The 20,806-nt window shown below is 40.7% G+C and overlaps 1 protein-coding gene across 1 annotated transcript; it reads left to right on the top strand.

Moving 5' to 3' along the window:
- The first annotated feature begins 832 nt into the window (after window positions 1-832).
- RTCB (RNA 2',3'-cyclic phosphate and 5'-OH ligase) lies at window positions 833-20,566 on the top strand. The gene is made up of 12 exons (XM_059080396.2): window positions 833-1,355; window positions 4,103-4,181; window positions 5,351-5,418; window positions 6,542-6,641; window positions 8,955-9,111; window positions 10,708-10,864; window positions 11,879-12,038; window positions 13,550-13,725; window positions 14,227-14,415; window positions 15,104-15,214; window positions 16,977-17,096; window positions 20,047-20,566. The coding sequence occupies exons 1-12, from the start codon at window positions 1,263-1,265 to the stop codon at window positions 20,152-20,154; spliced, it is 1,518 nt and encodes a 505-aa protein (XP_058936379.1). The 5' UTR covers window positions 833-1,262; the 3' UTR covers window positions 20,155-20,566.
- The last annotated feature ends 240 nt before the right edge of the window (window positions 20,567-20,806 follow it).

Below are 20,806 nucleotides of genomic sequence, written 5' to 3'. Positions count from 1 at the left end.
TGTCTCTTTAGATGTTTCCAGAGAGAAACAGAGTGAACACAGGAAACTCTAGAAGTTGTATCACTTGTTTTAAGTTTTAGGCTGTTTTCCCTTTCAAATTAAATGAAATGGCAGTGAAGAGTACCAAACCTAGATAAATCCCAATAGGTTAAGTTAAAGCAACCCATCAATGGGGCGAAATTGGGGCAGAAGAGAAGGAAAGGGGAACCCATATGGATAATGTAGGAAATGAATAGAAACCACACTTTGCATTTCTGGTGCTGACAATCCAGTGGGGGAATGGAAGAGAGCTGTTTACTGGAGGGCTTACCAAGTGTCATTTCATTTAATCCTCACAGCCACTCTGTGAAGAATTATCCCATTTTATAGATAAGGAAACAAAGGTTAAAAGAGATTAATCACACAAAGCCAGTAAACAGCAGAGGTAAAAATTCAATCGAAGCCTTTCTGATTTCAAAGTCGCTGTTCTTTATGTGAGGTAGGATTAGAAACCGGAGGCACTTAAAGCTCACTTATTACTGTGAAGAAGCGACACTGGATAAAAGCACAATCACAGAGTACTTAGTCATCACAGAAGACTGGGCAGCTCTGGCTCTGTATAGGGACTGCCATTTACTCATCTTCATATTGCTCATAAAATAGCAATAGATGCCCCCGTAATAGATGCCCCTGTCAGTGTTGTTGGAATAAATGATAAACTGCCACGTTTCATTCTTTGGAATGCCCTTTTCTGAAAGAAAAGTTATTTAATGTGTTCATAAATTCATTCTGAAACATTACAAAATTTCCGTTGTGGTATTTATTTAAACATGTTCCTCTTTCTCGGCTGCAGACATTTCTTCCCCCTCACTACTAGGGATGTAAACTCCAAGCAGATGGATTCTTTAGAACAACTGGACCTGATCCCGATTCAGTGTGTTTTTCAGTGCTGGAAAACACTTCCAAAACGAAGGATAACTAGATCATACTAAAAACTACTCTACTGCATTTAGCTTAGCTTTAGCCTAGAAGAAAATGACTAGTTAAACATCCAAAAAGGTAACGCTAGAGGACAGTCTAACTTAACTTAAAAAAAAAAAAAAAAAAAAAAAAAGGCTATTGGCGTGACGAGTTTTGAGCCTCGGCGCTAGCCGTCGCCCACCCTGCCGCGGAGCTGACCGCGCCTGCGCGTTGAGTTCCGGAAGGTGGTTCCGGTCAGCGGGACAACGCGGCACCTACTCTTCAAAGCGAAGCCGGGAATTTTCGCCACTCTTGTGGCCGCCATGAGCCGCAGTTATAACGATGAACTGCAGTTCTTGGAAAAGATCAATAAAAGCTGCTGGAGAATCAAGAAGGGCTTCGTGCCCAACATGCAGGTGAGGCGGGGGAGCAGGACCCGGTGTCGGGGCCTTTCCGGGTGGGGGCCCTCGGCGCGTCTCTACTCACCCGGCCCGGTCTCCTCCGAGCCCTCCCGACTCCTAGCGCGCCGGGGAAGCCCCCGCCCCCAGCAGAGTTCCTCCCATCCCCCAACTCCCACCCCACCCACGCCTCCCACCCCTTCCGCCTCCGGGGCCGCCCAACCTATGCCGGCCCCACCTCCCAGATAGAGAGGTCCCCGAACCGTGAGGACGAGCAAAGCGGAGTGCGTCCAGGGAATCCCAGTAAATACGAAATTGGCCTTTGCAGAGCGTCTTCACACAGAAGTCTCATGAACGCACCGTGAGATGTGTTACGTCCCTGAGCCTTAGAGACATTAGTGGGCTTTTACTAGGTGGCACAGCCAGTCCGGGGTGCAGTTGCGAGGACTGAACTCCGCTTCTCTGAGTCATGCCGGTCATTTATATAACGTTTACTGACCTGTGTTCGCTGAACCAAGTTTCTAGCATTCACTGCTCCGTGTTGGGTTTGTTGTTGTTGTTGTTGTTTTAATTGACATGCGCGGGGTTTTAATACAACGATCTTCTCGTGGCAACCTAGAAAGTTCACAGGGCAGGTTTTTTCTTTTTAATATGCACTTCGCAGTAGGGCTTTGAGCGTGAGTCGATTTCACGGCTTCCTTTATTTACCCAGTAGAAGCTCAGCAAAGACGTGATGTCCAGTTCACTTCTTATTCCTCTGACAGGATGACGTATTCCCAATGGAGACTTGGGAGCCCGATACCAGAGAGTTGGAAAGCCAGGTCTCTGTATCTCTTGGGGTTCCTTGTCATTTGTGCTCATGGTCTTCCATTAAAGTGAAGAAGAAGGCATTTGTGAGGTTTGGGTGCATATGTTGTTAGACGGATTTTGAGATCCCTTTAGGTGCCCTGCAAATGTATTGACGGTTTGTGAACCTGCGTCTTGGTAAAAGTTCCCGATAGCCGCTCCACCCTTTTACTCAATATAAACTTACTGAGCGCCCCCTATGAGCAAAGCACTTAGCTAGACGCTGAGCGGAGAAAAAGCCCATAGTCGCAAACCTCCCTTTTGCTCTGTTTTTTCCTTTGGCCAGTTTCTTTTTATGGAATCCAGTTCCCTGCATGGAGTAGAAAATAAAAAGCATATGATCATCCTAAGAGGATTGTAACACACACTGTTATGTTTTGTCAGCAATTCTGGCTTAACTTTTGATGCACACACTCCTGCTAATGCTGCTTGGGGGCAAGTCTGATTTTTGCTAGGCAGTTCCAGTTTAACTATTTGAACAACACTTTACTACCACCCCTCCCTTGGAATGGAGAGTTGAAATCTTGATATATTGCTCTTAAAAACTTACTGACCTTTATGGTAGGCTTGTGTTGTATTCCCATTCTCATGAGAGTAGTGAACTTCACACTTAAAATTCCCTGTCTTTCTTGCTTAATCTCCATTCCTCCTGTAAGAACCGTGTGCTGCACTAAAAATTCCTCTTTGTTCCTTAAAAATATTTCTCTCCTATATTTATGTCATCTTTCCATTCAGCTCCTAAATGTGTTCCACAACATCACGATCTTGCATATTCTCTGTATCTCCCCTACTGCCCAGTACAGTGCCTGACACATAATGAGTCCTCAACAAATGTTTGCTGAATTAATAAATGTGGCCCTTTGGAAAACTGAGACATTTTCCATAACTGGTATTGTTATTCATGCAGTTGTAAGATGCAGAAATCATCTTTCTGATAAATAAATTTCCTTGTCCACATGATTGTTAAATCTTTAGTTCTTCAATGCTAGGCAGATCCTTCATAATATTTGATCTCTGATTAAAATGTTCTGTCCTTTGGTGTTACATAATCATGTCTTCCATTGCCCTTTGTGTGCCTCTATTGTCAAGCTTTTTTATCCTCTTAAAATTACATAGATGGTAAAACTAAGCACACAGCTATATAGCTACCTGTAAAATTTTTTTACTCACTGTTTACCTAAGTACAGATTTGTAAATCAGAATAGGACACAGTAAAGTGTAGTGTGCTGTTGTCTTAGACCTAGAAAAAGTACACTTAGGTCTAATACTGCATTTTTATGTTTAGATCTGAGGGGTTTGTTTGTTTGTTTGTTTGTATATTTTTTGCGGTACGCTGGCCTCTCATTGTTGTGGCCCCTCCTGTTGCGGAGCGCGGGCTCCGGACGCGCAGGCTCAGCGGCCATGGCTCATGGGCCTAGCTGCTCTGCCCCTGCGGCATGTGGGATCTTCCCGGACTGGGGCACGAACCCATGTCCCCTGCATCGGCAGGCGGGCTCTCAACCACCGCACCACCAGGGAAGCCCTAGATCTGAGTTTTTGATTCATTTATTTTTTTCAAAACCTACTGATATTTTAGAAGCACGAGAATACTGAGACCTTTGACCTTAGTGAGAGCATTGTTGGAAGACATTTCTTTATCACACACACAAAATATTTTACCTGTTGAACTTTTAAATATGGCCTATGAGAGTAGGAGAATAAACAAAATGATCTGTGAACATTGTAAAATACACTTTTAGGATATATTTAAAGATGGGAACATCTTGTAAGAAGTTTTCTGCTTGTTTAAGGTAGTGTGAAAGTATTTTATAAAGAGTAAAGCAAAATAAATATTGCCTACAGTGTTTGTGTTCTATCCTGTACTTATATACATCAGGTTCATGTGCTCAGACATAATTCTTCCTTTTCTTTGGTACCAGGTTGAAGGAGTTTTCTATGTGAATGATGCTCTGGAAAAATTAATGTTTGAAGAATTAAGGAATGCCTGTCGAGGTGGTGGTAAGTAAATTAGAGTTTGACATGTAGCAGTACAAGTAGTGTCTACCTTGTGGCCTGAAAAATGGTAACTCAAATAATTATAATTTAAAAATACAAAAGTGTTGTCAGGGAATGATCAAGACTTCAAATGAGACGAGAACCCGTTACTTATTCCTGATCACATTGTTAGCCACCTGGCCTTGTAGAAAGCATTTGGAGCTGGATGGACCTGGTTGGTTTTGCACCTAACCTCAGACAGTAATAACAAAAGCTACCATTTATTGTGCACTTACTATGTGCCAGGCACTTTACATAGGTTATCTCATGTAATTCTTAAAGTAACCCTAAGAGGATATCTCCATTTTACAGATGTTTAAGTCAAGGCTGAGTGAAGTTAAGTCATTTTAATTTGTCCAAGGTTGCACAGTCTCTCAGTGACAGAACCAGAATTCAGATCCAGGAGTGTCTGATTACAAAGTCAGTGTACTGATTAGCCTCATTGAACTTCAGTTATCTCATCTGTAAAAGAGAGTTTATAACACCCGTCTTGCAAGACTACAGGGAGGTTTAGAGATAAATGTATAAAACTGTAATATAACATTCTAGTGGTGATGGTGGAATAGAAATCTAGTTTTAACCCTTTTTTTTTTTTTTTTTAAGTCAACAAACCTAAAATAAATAAGTCTCATCCCGCTCCCCACCAGGGTGTACTGACTTGTCTGAAATGACACACAGCCAGTGACAGAGCTGAGATTAGAACTCCAGATCCCCTGACTCTCCATCCAGTGTTTTCCCAAACTCTTCCAAATCGCCCTTCTTTGTCACTTAGAATAAAACCAGTACTTTTTTTTATATGTATATTATGAACAGTTAAAAGAACACTTTTTTAATATTGACAACATAAGGTATAATGATTGTGTTTTACATCTCCCTGTACAGTATTTGCAAGCAATCCTCCGTGGTACGCACAGAATGCTGACAGCATGTTTGTAATTAGTCTGGTTGCCCTCACTACCTTCCTGTGCATGTGCGGCCTTCTTTTCCACTTCATCTCAAACACCCTTTTATGCTTTGTTGTTTTAGCAGTCCTAACCACTACCCCTTCATTAACACAATCTAGAAAAGTATGAATACACTTCAGCTAAAAATCAAATATGTTCTCTTCTCTAATATTGAAATTTTGTTTTCAGGTGTTGGTGGCTTCCTGCCAGCCATGAAACAAATTGGCAATGTGGCTGCCCTGCCTGGGATTGTTCATGTGAGTCTGTGTTCACGGTTTTAATTGCTCATTTTTTTTTAGTCTGAAAGTTTGTTGAATGGATGAATGGCCATGCCTAACTGATAGTGGTGTCATTTAGGCAGTGACCTTCAAACATCTAGAAATAACCATGGAATTTAAAGAAATAACTGAGTCTGGGTAACATCTCAGTTACTGCTTGCCTTTAGCCAGAATCTATAAGTGTTTGAGAACCTTTGAAGTAGATTTTGTTTTCTTGCTGTACACATTATTCTTATATCAGTTTGCCACCAGTGAAGGTTTCACTGTGGCCTCATCAAGAGGTTGATTGGAGAAAGATTGGCAAGAATTGTAAGGGTTAGGACTGAGGGGAGGGACAAAGGTCAATATAGCTGTTGTGGCTATGATTGGAAAAGGAGGGTGGTGGCGATGGTGGGGATAGAACTGGATGGTGCAAGTGGGGCCCTCACCTGAGTCTACATTCAGATTCCACCATTAGAGGTAGATGTTAAATCCATTCAACAGACATTTTTTGAGGTATTTATGCTGGTTTCTCTGCTGGGCACTTGGGAGGAGAAATGAAAAGACATGGCTTGTGCATTTAAGGAACTCGTAAGTGTCCAGGTGTCTGTATGTATTCCTACTATGTTTTGACCTCCATTCTTCCTGCGTCAGTATACTTTTCTAGGCCCCAGATGTAGAAATTGTACAATTTTCATACCATCAATGGATTACATTTGTCTCTGATTGCTTAAACACTAAGGACCTGTGTAAATCATGTATTTTCCTCCTGTCAGCCTGACATGACCACAACCTGTCAGTGTCTAAGAATCATCTTTAAAATGTAATAATGCGTTAATGTTAGTATGTGGTCCTCCTATGCCATGTGGTACTAAGGCTTTTCTCTTTTCAATTTTCTTAGTTAATGTCAGACTTTGTAAAAAAAGTTTTTCCTGCTATATTTGGCTTTATGATTAGGAATTTTTACACCTAATTTCCACCAATAGAGAAGATTTCATGAAAAGAGAATCTTGATTTAGGGAAGGCTTCAGCCCCCCACCCTATTTGAGAGTTAGTGTCAGGTCTATCAGGCAGCCAGAGTGCCAGTGAGAAAGCTGTATTTTATTTTCTAATTCTCTTTCAGCGATCGATTGGGCTTCCTGATGTCCATTCAGGTTATGGGTTTGCTATTGGGAATATGGCAGCTTTTGATATGAATGACCCTGAAGCAGTGGTATCCCCAGGTAAGGTCACTGTGCATGTCTACTGTCAGGTGTGTAGCTTCTCAGAATCGTAGCCTTTCTAAAATAGAAAGGCATTTTATGTGTGAATGTCTGCATTTTATGTGTGAATGTCAGCCTCATATTCTATCATTTCTTTTCCCCATTTACTGGGAGAATTAATTGTGGACACTCAAGAGGCTATTAAAATATCAAGTAAAGCATATATTTATTTAAAATTATTTGGGCTCCTACTGTGTGCCAGGCACTATTCAGACATGGGCTACAAAAGAAACTGAAACACTTCCCTGGCAAATTATACATCTTCTTTGTGTCCCAGTTATCTCTTAGGCAAATTGGAGTTAATAATGTTACTTACTACATAGCATTATTGTGAGGATTAAATTCATCAAGCTGTGTTAAAATACTTAGAACAATGCTGGACACATAGGAAGTACTTGATAAGTGTTTACTCTCATTAGCATCATTATTAGTCACTTGTAGTTGTATACTTCTTTTCTGCTGTGGCGTGCTTTCACTGAAAATGTTTCACACCGGAAGTAATATCTTTGCATTCAGAGGCTAAAAAAAGATGAAAGGTTGAATTGTGTCTTGAGAGTTCTGCCTCCAGCAGCAGTGAACAAGGTCACTTCAGGCAATCCTTTGCCGAGAACAACGAGAAAAGCTGCATGAAATTTTTAAAACAGCCAAAAACACATCTGTTGAAACCATAAAAAAACTACAGAGGCAGTAAGAATTTGTGAGGCTAAGATCCAGAGGAAAAGTGCAGATACGTGAGCGCAACATTTAGCACTATTTTTCTCTTGAGGAAATGGCAGATTTCAGTCAGTAAGGACACAGATGATTTGAACAATCCTGTTACAAACTTGACACCTTGATCTCTCATATACATGTGTGGTTGTGCATGCATCCACATTACAGTGCATCCAAGAACCGTAGAGTACACATTCTTTTTAAGTGTACACAGAATGTTTACCAAAATTGACCATATACTGAGCCGTAAAGCATGTCTCAAATTTCATAGCATTGAAATCATACAGCAGCAGTTCTCAAACTTTGGGCTCAAGACCCCTTTACATTCTTAAAATTATTGAGGGTTGATCTCAAAGGATTTTTTTTTTTTTTTGCGGTACGCGGGCCTCTCACTGCTGTGGCCTCTCCCGTTGCGGAGCACAGGCTCCGAACGCGCAGGCTCAGCGGCCATGGCTTATGGGCCCAGCTGCTCCGCGGCATGTGGGATCTTCCCGGACCGGGGTACGAACCCGTGTCCCCCGCATCGGCAGGCGGACTCTCAACCACTGCGCCACCAGGGAAGCCCTCAAAGGCTTTTATAATGTTTACCTTACTGGAAATTAAAACTGAGAAAGTTTAGAAACAATAATACACAAGGACATGTCTCATTACCCCTCAGAGCAAAGCATGTTATCACATGTCATGTAGCCTGTGGAAAACTTCACTGTACAGTAGAGAGAATACGTTTAAAAGGCTAATAATGTCTTAGCATTGTTATACAATTAATCCTAAAGGCCTGAAAGAATCCCTGGGTCACACCTAAGAACCACTGATATAGAGGATACTATCCTACCACAGCGGAATTAAGTTAGAAATCACTAATAACAATAAAAACCTGAGGGAAAAAAACATGTTATGAGTTAAGCAATATGCATTTAAATAATCCATGGGTCAAAAACAAAAAATCATAATGGAAACTACAGAATAATTTTAACTGATGTTAATTTTTAAAATACCTGTCTAAAAATTGTGGGTTACTGTTAACACTATACTTGGATAGAAGTATACAGCCTCAGTGCACAAATTAGAAAAGACGAAAGGCTGCAGTGTCAATGTTCTAAGCATCCATCTCAAAAAGTTAGAAAAAGAACAACAAATTAAACCCAGAAAATGTAGATAGGTGGAAATAATTGAGCAAGATTAATGAAACAATATACAGTGGTAAGGATCAACAAAGCCAAAAGTTGGTTCTTTGAAAAGACTAATAGAATTCATAAATCCCTGACAAGAGTGATCAAGAAAAAAAGAGAAGCACGTAATTCAAATTTTAATCTCTAGTCTAGATGTTACTTGTTTATTACTGCCTCCTTGACCCACAAAGTACCTTTAGTATATACTTACTTTAAATTTTGTTGTCATCAGACTTTACCAACAGAGAACCACTTTGTTGGCTCCTTTAAAACATAGCTATTTTTAAAAGAGTGGCTGTCTTTTAAACCCTTTGTTAATAGTGGGAAACCACAGGTAACAAAGCATAACTACCTGGTTTTGCTACTATTTGACTAACTTTTCTCTATTTTGTAGGTGGTGTCGGATTTGACATCAACTGTGGTGTCCGCTTGCTAAGAACCAGTTTAGACGAAAGTGATGTCCAGCCTGTGAAGGAGCAACTTGCCCAAGCTATGTTTGACCACATTCCTGTTGGGGTGGGGTCAAAAGGTGTCATCCCAATGAATGCCAAGTAAGAACAAAAGTTGCCAGTAAAGGGAGTGAGAGATAATCATCACATGACCCTCATGCTCATTTCTGATGTAGGACACTTAGGAGATGGGGATTGTTCAGTCACTGTTGAGGAAGTGGTAACGAATTGTTTTTTTAAGCATGAAGTCTGTAACGTTCACTAGAGACATTAATCAATTCATGTTCATCATGACAGCCTTTGACATATGGTAGAATTCATAATAGAATTATATCCACTGATGTTTACTGAGCACTTCCTATATGCAGAGCACTGTGCTGTAGTGTAGGTGTATATCATTTTGTGTAGATAATAACTCTAATATTCCTAGGTCACAAGAAAGGAAACTGAAGTTTAAAGAGATGATAGTAAATAAGCTAGTAAGTAAAGTCAGGATTCAAACCAAGGATCCTTTGGCTTCAGAGGCTGTATTCTGAACCCCACTGTCCTTTGTCAGTGAACCTGTATTTATTGACAGCCTTCCTTTTTGGATGATAGCACTGAGTGTGTTCTTCACCTAAGATGTTGTGCATTTCCAAAGTAGAAAATTCAATGGAAAGCTACAGCACAGTGGCCTTTTACATGGCCATTGATGTACTGTCATAGCTCGTGTAAAGCTGTGCACCTTACACTTTGCAGAAGGGTGTGCTTAATAAGTATGTATCATTAATGTCTTGTTTTGTCTTAAAGTTCATGTGAATTTTGTATTCTATTCAAATATATGCACAGACATTAATATTAAAATGTTTTTAGCTATTACCTGTTATACAACTCCCCTTTACCAAAAAACAAAACAAAAAAACTTGGAGTAAAATGATACATTTGGAAGATGCTTATTCTGTGACTTTATGTGGTCCCTGACATGCAGGCCCACTTTGAAAAGCATACCTGGAACACCTAAATAAATTCCAAGCATCTTTACAAATATTTTAGATAGGAATTTTGTTCTAATAAGTAATGTTTGAAATGGGCTGTTGTGGGGAGGGCCCATTGATCATTGTAATCTCTCCTGATGGTATTTTAGAAGAGGGCTAGACCTTAGGTGAAGATCAGAACTTTTTCCTTCTAAGGGTTTAACATGTGTGCACCTCAGCTTCAAAGTGCGGGTGCAGTACAGCGACGTAGTACTTCTGTGAAGGTGGGAATAGACCTTAAAATTTAACCTGTGTTGCCTGAGGACATTGAGATAGCTTTGTTTGTTGTAATTTTTCATGAAAAGTTAGTGTAGCTGTAGTAAAGTTGGTGGTGGATAATGATATTTGATTATGGTTATAAATTTTCTGTGGCTGCTTAATCACTACCTCATCGAATTCAGAATCAGAGAGATAAATAAGATTTGAAAAGTATGAGGGGCTGTGTAAATGTCAAGAACTATCATCATCTGTAATGTGGCATTTATAATTTTAATATTCAATCATTTATGTAACTGCTTTTCCTCAAAAAACTAGAGTTGCTGAGAGCATGAACTACATCTAGCACGACGCCTGATGCACAGGCAATAGTGAATATAGTTCTTTCTTTTGCCCTTTGAGATGTGGTCATCTTTCGATTTTGATCTGCCTTGGCTGTAAAATGATCTGCATCTTGTTACTCACTCAGAGACTTGGAGGAGGCCTTGGAGATGGGTGTGGACTGGTCCCTAAGAGAAGGCTATGCCTGGGCTGAAGACAAGGAGCACTGCGAGGAGTACGGAAGGATGCTGCAAGCTGACCCCAATAAGGTCTCTGCCAGGGCTAAAAAAAGAGGCCTTCCCCAGGTAACACTCACCTTGGAGGGGAAATGTTCATTTTTTTCATATTTTGTTTTTGTTGGGAGGAAGAAAAAAAATCTGTCTTCCATGTAGTAAATATACCCCAGCTTTTTTTACATCAAAAGGAACACAAATTTGTTTGTTTATGCTTCATTCTTAATCTTTTAAAAAGCTATCAGGAGCTTGCAGATGTTCATAAAATAAAACAAGATATCATGAATTAGAAGTGGATGGGAGGAAAATGGGATATGATTATAAGGCTTAAAATGTGTACCAAAATTGCATATGTACAAACTTTGACAATCTACAGATTTGGCTGAAAGTTTTCTAGCATCCAAGATGACAGCAGATACCTTGTCGGTTCATGGTGTCCATGAGATAAAAATATACCAGACGTTTGAAATTTACAGCAAATTGTGATGGCTTTGCCACTAATTCACTGTGACCTTGGGCAAGTCTCTTTTGCCTGTTTGGGTCTCATTTTCTCATCCGAAAATTGAGATAGTTAAACCTAGACAGCCTCTAAGACTGTTCCAACACTGCCATTCTTTGGGTCCGTAAAGCATCTGTTAGCTCCAGTTATGGGATATATTCTTCCAGTGATGGATAGTGGTAGGTGTCAGTGAACTCACAGATATTTCAAAAATCATTTGAACTTGGACTTTGTGTAAGAGTCAGCATTCACTAGAGTTCACCCCAAAATTTGACCCTTCTCTCCATGATGTTTAAATTGTCCTGTGAGCCATTTGGTGGTTTGAGTTTTCATTTATGATGCTTTTAATGTGCTGTACCTCAAGCAGATAATGATATAATAAATGCAGGAACTGGTCTACATTATTTTAGTTGTGTGGGATATCACTTTAAGTGAATGAAGTGTTTCTAAGCTTCGAAGTTCTTTGGTTACACTATTTGTGTGGTTATCTTTTTGTTTTTATTGTGTTTTTTCACCTATTTGCTTTGCAAATGGATTTTTTCAAACCTGAATAGCAGCTATTTTATCAGGCATTCTCACATTTGCAGTTGGGGACTCTGGGAGCAGGCAACCACTATGCAGAAATCCAGGTTGTGGATGAGATTTTCAATGAGTATGCTGCTAAGAAAATGGGCATCGACCATAAGGGACAGGTGTGTGTGATGATCCACAGTGGAAGCAGAGGCTTGGGCCACCAAGTAGCCACAGGTATATTCTGGACCTAATTTTTGGCTTGGAGCTAAAATGTACGTTTTGTGGGGAACCATATAGAGATTAAAGGGAGAAAGTGCTGGAACTGTACTGTGCAGGTTTTTACCCTGGTTTTCCTAACTAGCAGAAATTAACTTCACTGGGCCTTAACTTACTGGTCTGAAAAAATGGGAATAATAATTATTTCATATGGTGTTGTCAAAGGCTCCAGTTACCATATTTACTCTTATAGGTTACTATTACTGTCTGGCCAAGAAAGAGCAATAAAGACTTTAAATGTAGAGTTTATGATATATGCGGGAATATGTCTTAGACACCTACCTGTACTGCAAGATTAGGTGTTATAGTGGATTCAGAGATGAAATAGCAGGGCCTCCACCCTCAAATTGTCTCATGAGAGAGATGTCATGTTCATTAAGAAGAAAAAGTAAAGACAGAAGGTATAATAATTGATAAAATACTATGGAAGAGACAAAGTGTTTAGGGAAAAGATTTTAGAGATGACTTCATGGACACATAACGTGCAGTTTGAACAGTCACACACGCAGAACATTCATGACCAAAAGACAGTGTGAACAAAAGCAGGAGGCAGGGAAATAGTAGAGAGGTCACTTTGGACCGTTTGTACGATGAGTGAAAGGATTTATGAATATAGGAAAAGGTATATAGACACATGGAAATTACTGTAAACTCTAAATTGCAATTATGTCATCCTTGTATGTACATTTCATTCTATGGGAATCTAATAATTTGTGCCAGCCTGGCCTGTTAGAATATTTTGTCTAGCAAATATATGGAGCATTGTCTAGTATTTCTGAACTTTCTACTGAGTTCTGCTCTAGTTTATCATGGATTTGATTTGCATGCAGAAGGTGTAGCAACTTATCTCCAGTTCTTTTTTTTTTTTTTTTTTTTTTCTTTTTTTTTTTTTTTTTTTTTTTTCGGTACGCGGGCCTCTCACTGTTGTGGCCTCTCCCGTTGCGGAGCACAGGCTCCGGACGCGCAGGCCTAGCGGCCATGGCTCACGGGCTTAGTTGCTCCGCGGCATGTGGGATCTTCCCGGACCAGGGCACGAACCCGTGTCCCCTGCATCGGCAGGCGGATTCTCAACCACTGCGCCACCAGGGAAGCCCTCTCCAGTTCTTTTAAGTCACTAAAAATTATTTTTAAAAACCATGATGGCAATAAAATGTATTTTATTACTTCTCATTCATGCACATGCCAGGAAGGGAGTAACTCAGACCACCTCCCATTCCCCTTGTAAGTCCTGGAGGGCAGGTGTTCTCTTTGGAGCCTGCATATATTGTGTCACATAGCTCTGGGAGAAGATTCTCAGTAAATATATCTTGTCCAATAGATAGATGAGCTCAGAAACACTTTAAAGGGAAAATTGTATTTTACTTGTTTCTTTGTAGAATGGTTTTGAATCTAGCCCACCTTTCTGCAGTATATCTGAATTATAAAGGGAAAGCTGGCTGGTTTGGACTTGTTGCACTCTCTCCTTTCAGATGCGCTGGTAGCTATGGAAAAAGCCATGAAGAGAGACAAGATTATAGTCAATGACCGTCAGTTGGCTTGTGCTCGAATCGCTTCGCCAGAGGGTCAGGACTACCTGAAGGGAATGGCAGCGGCTGGGAACTATGCCTGGGTCAACCGCTCGTCCATGACCTTCTTAACCCGTCAGGTACAGTTGAGGTTGCTTGTCTGTTCCCAGTTACACATGATGAAGTTAAGTAATTTAAAACATAGTGTATTCAAATCTAAGCCTGTAGAATTTGGTTTTGGAAATGTATGTAATAGATATTCAAAATATTGGCGAAGTGTCCAAGCTTTCGGTGTGTCCTTAAGCTAACTCAGCAGGGTATCAGGAGAGGGGAGAAGAGAAGCCAGAATTATTCCTAGAATTTGCCTTGAGCAGCGGAGAGGGTAGCAGTGCCATTCACTGAGATTCAGAAGGCTGAAGAAGAAGCATCTCTGTCGGGTTCGGTCAAGACTAGTTGGAATTTATGGAGTGGAGTTTGCTCTGTGGTCTAAAGACAGTTTTTGTCCTTTACATGAAGGTTAATAATTCTGCTATTTTTGAACTCTTAAATCCCTCACTCCCTTCCCACAGACCTTGCAGAATCAATAAGATAAGTTCTGAAGAGCTGGTTCTGCCACTTTTAACGTAAGCTTTTTCTCTTAGGCTTTTGCCAAGGTCTTCAACACAACCCCTGATGACTTGGACCTACATGTGATCTATGATGTTTCTCACAATATTGCCAAAGTAGAACAGCATGTGGTGGATGGAAAGGAACGGACTCTGTTAGTACACAGGAAGGGATCCACCCGAGCTTTCCCTCCTCACCATCCCCTCATTGCGGTTGATTACCAAGTACGTACTGAGCCATTTTTGGTTTTAAGCAGTGGGGGCATGATTTAGACAGTTCTAAATATGTAAGAATTTAAACAGGAAAGCAGCAGTTGTGAAAAGAAAACAGTCTGTCATCCATGAGAACAGTGATTTCCAGTCTTCTCTGAAGCATGACTCCCCCCATCATCTGTGCTTGCAGTGTGCTGTAGTGCTGCATGGAGAATATTCTACTCCATTAAGATGCACTAAGATTATCTTTTTAAAGCCTTTGAATGATTAGAAGACAGGATTAAGATTAAACTCAGTCTGTTTCATCCCTCTTGTCCTTTTGGTGTCTGGCTGTGGTAGAGTTAGAAAGACCCTTAACCTGCCATTTCACAGATGAGGAAACAAGCCTGAGAGGGCAGATGCCTTGCTCGGGATGGTTCTTCCTAAAAACACTTCACTACACATTTGAGTTTTGCTTTGCTCTTACCTTCAGTCTATCTTCTACTGCCTTCCTGGTCTTCACATTTTCCCTCCCATCCTCTTCTCTTCCCTCTCAGCTGTCAAAGAATCAAAATAACATCTTAATATAGTTGTGAGAGCAGTGCATTTGAAGGCCCTGGTTTCTCCACAGTCCTCCAATGCAAGAGGAAATTTAAATCGCAGACATAGAAAGCTCATGCAAAACTAAATTCTAACATGTTTGATTTGTGTGCTTCCTCAGCTCACTGGACAGCCCGTGCTCATTGGCGGCACCATGGGAACCTGTAGCTATGTTCTCACTGGCACTGAGCAGGGCATGACTGAGACCTTTGGAACAACTTGTCATGGAGCGGTGAGTTATGGAGACAGAAGCTTACTTAGAAATGTTCTGTTCAGTGGAGTCATTGTTTTGCATTTTGACAGGTAAATGTACTTGGTTGAGCATTAACAAAGGTGAGGTTTGGGTTCGTCTTGTCTTCTACCTGAATTTTTCCCCGTAATATATACTGTCTAGTGAACTAACTGAGGTCACCAAGTATCTCAACCTTAGTGGGGTCATTGTACGGCCAGGGACTGTTCTCAACTCTGTGGGCCCACAAAATCCAGATTGAGAAATTATCACACTAGCATAACTGATCAAACTTTACCTGATGCAAATTTACATCACAATGTAGCTCAATGAGTCACAGACCTAGCCATTAGCATAATTTGTTCCTTACTGGGTGGGTCCACTCAAGAGTTGGAGGACAGGCCCCCTTTTGCAAGTCAGGACCCATGTGTAGACTGTACACTTATTTCAATATATTGCCTCTTCTAAGCCAGGGGTTGGTAAACTTTCTATAAAGCACCAGACAGTAAATATTTTAGGCTTTGGGGGCTGTAAGATCTCTGCAGCAGCTATTCTATTGTGCCATTTTGTAGAAAAGCAGCCATAGACAATACATAAACAAATAGGTATTGCTGTGTGCTAATAAAACTGTATTTACAAAAACAGGTAGTAGGCCAGATTTGGCCCACAAACCAGTTTTCCAACTGCTCTTCTAAGCCATCAAAGTTCTTAGCTGGTGATGGAGTGGAAAATAGAAACTGTCTATGATACCTTCTCAGTAGGACAGACCCTCACATATATATTAACCTTACTTTTTTTCCTCTGATCCTTTCTCATTTTCAGTTGCCTCCCAACTCCTAACTTTAACCTAGTGATCAAAACCATCTCCCCACACACATTAGCAGTGTCTCAGGGCATTTTCTGTTGTCACAGTGGGGAGGGGAATTGTGCTATTGGCATCTAGTGGGTAGAGGGCAAGGATGCCGCTAAACATCTTATAACGTATGGGACAGTCCCCACAACAGTTATCTCATCTAAGATGTCAGTAAGTGCTAAGGTGGAGAAACTTTTAAACCACAAAGAGCACAACGTTTTTGTGATGATAGACATACTGATTACAATTTTTTTTTAATAAATTTATTTATTTTTGGCTGCATTGGGTCTTCGTTGTTGCACTCAGGCTTTCTCTAGTTGCGGCGAGTGGGGGCTACTCTTGGTTGCTGTGCGAGGGCTTCTCGTTGCAGTGGTTTCTCTTGCTGGCGGAGCATGGGCTCTAAGCATGCGGGCTTCAGTAGTTGTGGCCCATGGGCTTAGTTGCTCTGCGGCATGTGGGATCTTCCCAGAACAGGGCTCAAACCTGTGTCCCGTGTGTTGGCAGGCAGGTTCTTAACCACTGTGCCACCTGGGAAGCCCTACAATTTTAAATTAACATATTTATATGTAATTGATAATTAACAGTGATTAGATACACAAAACTAAGTCTTTAAATGCTAAGTGCTTTGTAGATGTAAATTTGTCTTCCAAAAGGATGAGTCTTAAAATAAAAAGCACATTACAGGGTTGATTAAATAGAAAAAGACTCTTCTTTTTTTAGTTTAAAAAGAAGTCAGGTGTGCAGTCTACGTATGGGTCCTGGTTTGCAAAATGGGGCATATCCTCCAACTCTCGAGTGGACCCACCCAGTAAGGAACAGGCATATGATGCTAAGGGTTTAAATAATTTCTGGGATTGAACATAAATTGGAGCTCAGAATTTATAAATGAAGTTCATTCCTTTCCCAATCTAGGGCCGTGCACTGTCCCGAGCAAAGTCAAGGCGTAATTTAGATTTCCAGGACGTCCTAGATAAATTGGCAGACATGGGAATTGCAATCCGTGTTGCCTCACCCAAGCTGGTTATGGAAGAGGTAAGTGAAATTTTGATAAGTATTCAGCATAAAACTGTTTATAATTTATGCCAGTACACAGAGACAGCAATTTTTAGTATTGCTAATAGAAATGTTTTTTTTAAAAATAACCTCAGTTACAGTCTTATCATTGTCTTCTCTTTTGTTTGGAGGTTAATTATGAGCTGGGTCCATAAGAATGATTTTTACCATTCATGTATAGTCTTTGTCTACATATTAAAAGCTTTAAATTTAGTTTGAGCTAACTCATCTTAACCTTTCTTTTGCACAGCTGTATACTTAACAGTTAAATTTGAAAGCAAATTTGAAAAGGTAGTGGGGGAAATGTTTGAGAAAATGGATTTTTTTGATTCATAAGGGAGCAAAGATTTTGTTTAAATTACATGTATGTATATATACATACGTATTAAAATTAGAAGCAACATAACTTCCTTTTAAAAGTTTGAGAGAAAAAAAAAATTGTCATCCAGAAATTCTGTGCCTTTACATAACTATTATCTCCTTTTTTAAGATGCTTATTGCCATTTTTTCCCTAAATGCTTTTTTTAAACTGGTTATAATCATAGATTACAAACATTTATAGTCCTTTTTAAAATTTAACACATCATTATAATATTGTTTACGTCATTTTTTAACGATTGAGAAATATTCTAATAGCTAAGTACTGTAAGTTTCTGCCCATAGTAGATATTCAAGTAGTTTCCACATCTTTGCTACTCTAAATTAAGTTGTACCATGTGTCTTCATGCATGAAGCTTTCCTCCAGATGTTTTAATAATTAGAGTGAAATCTCAAAAGCAGAATTACTGAGTTAAAGAGTATGACAAACCTTTATTTTTTAACAACTTAATTTTTCACCTGATTTTAATTAAGAGGTTTTAGAAAATAACAAGAAGAAAACATCTAGAATTCCACTAGCCAGAGGTAACCACTATTAACATTTGGTATACTTTTTACTTGCACATTTTACATATGATTTTTTTCACTCATCCAGTAACACTTATTAAACATCTGCTATAGTTAGGAACTGTTCTAGGTACTAGGGATATTGCAGTGAACAAAACAAACATAAATCCTTTCCTGTGAAACTTACCAAATAGTAAAATGTATAGTGTATAGAATGATGGTAAGTGCTACAAAGTAAAAATGGGAAGGGGGATAGGGAGAGACTGGGAGTGGGTGCAGTTTTAGATAGGGTGTAGTGAGGTGGTATTTGAGTGAAGACCCGAGAGGGGTAAGGGAACAGGCTATGTGGGTATCTAGGGGTAAGCTTTCCAGGCAGGGAGGATGGCAAGTGCAGAAACTCTGAGGCCAGATCATACTTGGAGGTTCAAGAAACGGTGTGAAGGCCAGCATGACTGGAGCGAGCAAGAGGGAGAGGAGGTTAGAGAGGTAGGGGCACCAGATCGTGTGGGTCCTTGCTTCTTCCTTTATGAATGGATTTTTGCTCTTCCTCTGAGTGAGATGAGGGGAAGATTTGGGAGAATTTTGAGCAGAAGAATAACATGATCTAACTGATGTGTTTGCATGCTGTTGAGAAGAATCTAGACGAGAAATCGATGATGCAGGAAAGAGTGGAGGATTACTAGAGAAGTGTCCTTGAGTAGATGAAAGGAGATGGGATCTGGTGGGGTTGGTCTTTGCTAGGAGCTTAGGTATTTCATCCTTAATAAAAGGAGAGAAGGTACAGATGCTGGTAGTCAGGGAAGATATGGTAAGAGAGTTTATGGAGATTCTGTTCTGGTTGTTTCTGTTTTATCAGTGTAATAGGAAGTAGGGCCAGCAACTGAGAGAGAGGATGCAGGAGAAGGTATAAAATCATCATCTAAGAAAGTGATTGGCCTAGTGAAATTTTGGGTGATTGCCGGGACAGCGTCAAGAGCCCACTTGAGCTTTTAAATTCAGTGGTTGGGTGTTTTTCAACTACATCCAACTGTATAGGTGCAGGCATGAAATAGATGTTGCGTTTCCTTTAACCAGGGTTGCAAGTACGGCACAGTAAAGGAGAAACAAGGTTGTTGAAGGGTGTTGCAAAGGGATTGTGGGTCTCGTGGGGTTAAAGGATTGTTGGAGGTGGAAACCTGGGCTGTCTGGGATGCTGGGAGCTGAGACTGTGGAGGAGTTGTAATCATGGGTAATGAAGAGTTCCGGGGGGTGACTCTGGGAGTGAATGGCTGAGGCAAGCGTTGAAGGAGCGGCAGTCAAGAAACTCGGAAGCCAGGTTACTGAAAGAATCCTCTTCCTGGATATTGAAGTCATTCTGAATTATAGCAGGACAGGGTGAGCGTGACCCTGGAGCTAGAAAACTTCAAGTAACGATGGGGATCCGATTCTAGCAGATGACTGCGGCGAGAAGAGTAGTGGGTGGTATACATGGTGACTGCAACATTCAAAACTGGGAGAAAGGAGGGAGAGTGGTCTGAAAGGAACCATGAAGAGCAAGGACACCCGTCCCACCTCTCAACCTATTGGCGTGACCCAGTTTGGGAGAGAAAACAGCTACCACTTCAGAAAGTTGAAAGCAAAAGTAATCCTCAGCGGAGGTCCATGTTTCAGCAAGAACAAGAATGTGAAGGGAATGTTTAAAGAAGAAAGGAAGAAGTTCTTTGCCTTTGACTCAGTGGAAGGAGTTCTGAGGCCACAGTGGAAATGTTTCAGAAACGGGAAGGGACTAGGAGATGGGCTAGAACGGCGTGTGTACAGAGCCCCACGGGAGTCAGTCTGAGAGGCCTAAGCTTGCTGTGTTGACATGAATGGAGATGAGTGTTACCATACTACTCCCTTACCAACACTGAGCTTAATCATCGTTTAAACCTTTGCCTATTTGATAGGCAGAAAAAAGAAGAAACAAAACCAACTCAGTACTGTTTGAATGTGCATTTTTAAAATTACAAGTGAAGATTAATGCTTTTAAAGATTCCATTTTAAGTAGACTTTTTCTCCCCTGCAGGCACCTGAGTCCTATAAGAATGTGACTGATGTGGTGAACACCTGCCATGATGCCGGAATCAGCAAGAAGGCCATTAAACTGAGACCGATTGCTGTTATCAAAGGATAGAACCCTGACCGCAGCCACCGGACACCACTGACCCTCACTGAAGTGGACGTGGGCTGAAATGCTCTTCAGACATCAGACTCGAGACCTGACAGGTTCCAGGGTGTGCAGGTGTAGCTGCCCATTCCAGAATGGCTGGTGGGGAGGCGCCTGATTCGGGAGCCAATGTTGTAAACTTTCCCTCTGGGAGGAGTCACAATGCCTCCATTTGGAAAGGGATGCATATGCTTCCTCCCTGATTATCCCACAGGTTTTTAGGAAAGTCTGTTAGGGGGTGGGGGTAAGTCAAGAAACTGCCTTACTCAGTCATACAAGTCTTTAATCATCAGAAGGAAGTTCTTTACACCAGCCTTTGTTTCCAGCCTGAGAGGTGTCATGAAGAACATTGTATTAAATAGGAAGGTTTTGGAATGTTTCTTTTTGCCCTCTGTTTGTCAGTTTGTCCATTTAGCCACTCATATACCCCCTTCCCTGCACTGAGCAAAACCCTAAGTACCATTCTTACTTGGAGCATATAAAAGGGTCCTAGCAAGATGTTAGATGGGTAATGAGACACGTTATGGAGGGGTTACGTGTGGAGGTGTAGGGATAGGGACCCAAAAGAGAAAGTAACTCATCATGGACTTGCTACCTTTGTCATTCTAACTATAAGGCA

This window comes from Kogia breviceps, chromosome 12, assembly GCF_026419965.1.
Source record: "Kogia breviceps isolate mKogBre1 chromosome 12, mKogBre1 haplotype 1, whole genome shotgun sequence".
In the NCBI taxonomy this organism is placed as follows: domain Eukaryota; kingdom Metazoa; phylum Chordata; class Mammalia; order Artiodactyla; family Physeteridae; genus Kogia; species Kogia breviceps.
This window is presented reverse-complemented; position numbering and strand designations above follow the sequence as displayed.

Bases quoted from the DNA above. Each gene is read 5' to 3' on its own strand.
- RTCB (XM_059080396.2), top strand. From the start codon at position 1,263: ATGAGCCGCAGTTATAACGATGAACTGCAGTTCTTGGAAAAGATCAAT. The intron at 4,182-5,350 runs GTAAGTAAATTA...TTTTGTTTTCAG, and splicing joins GAATGCCTGTCGAGGTGGTG to GTGTTGGTGGCTTCCTGCCA. The intron at 9,112-10,707 runs GTAAGAACAAAA...TTACTCACTCAG, and splicing joins GTCATCCCAATGAATGCCAA to AGACTTGGAGGAGGCCTTGG.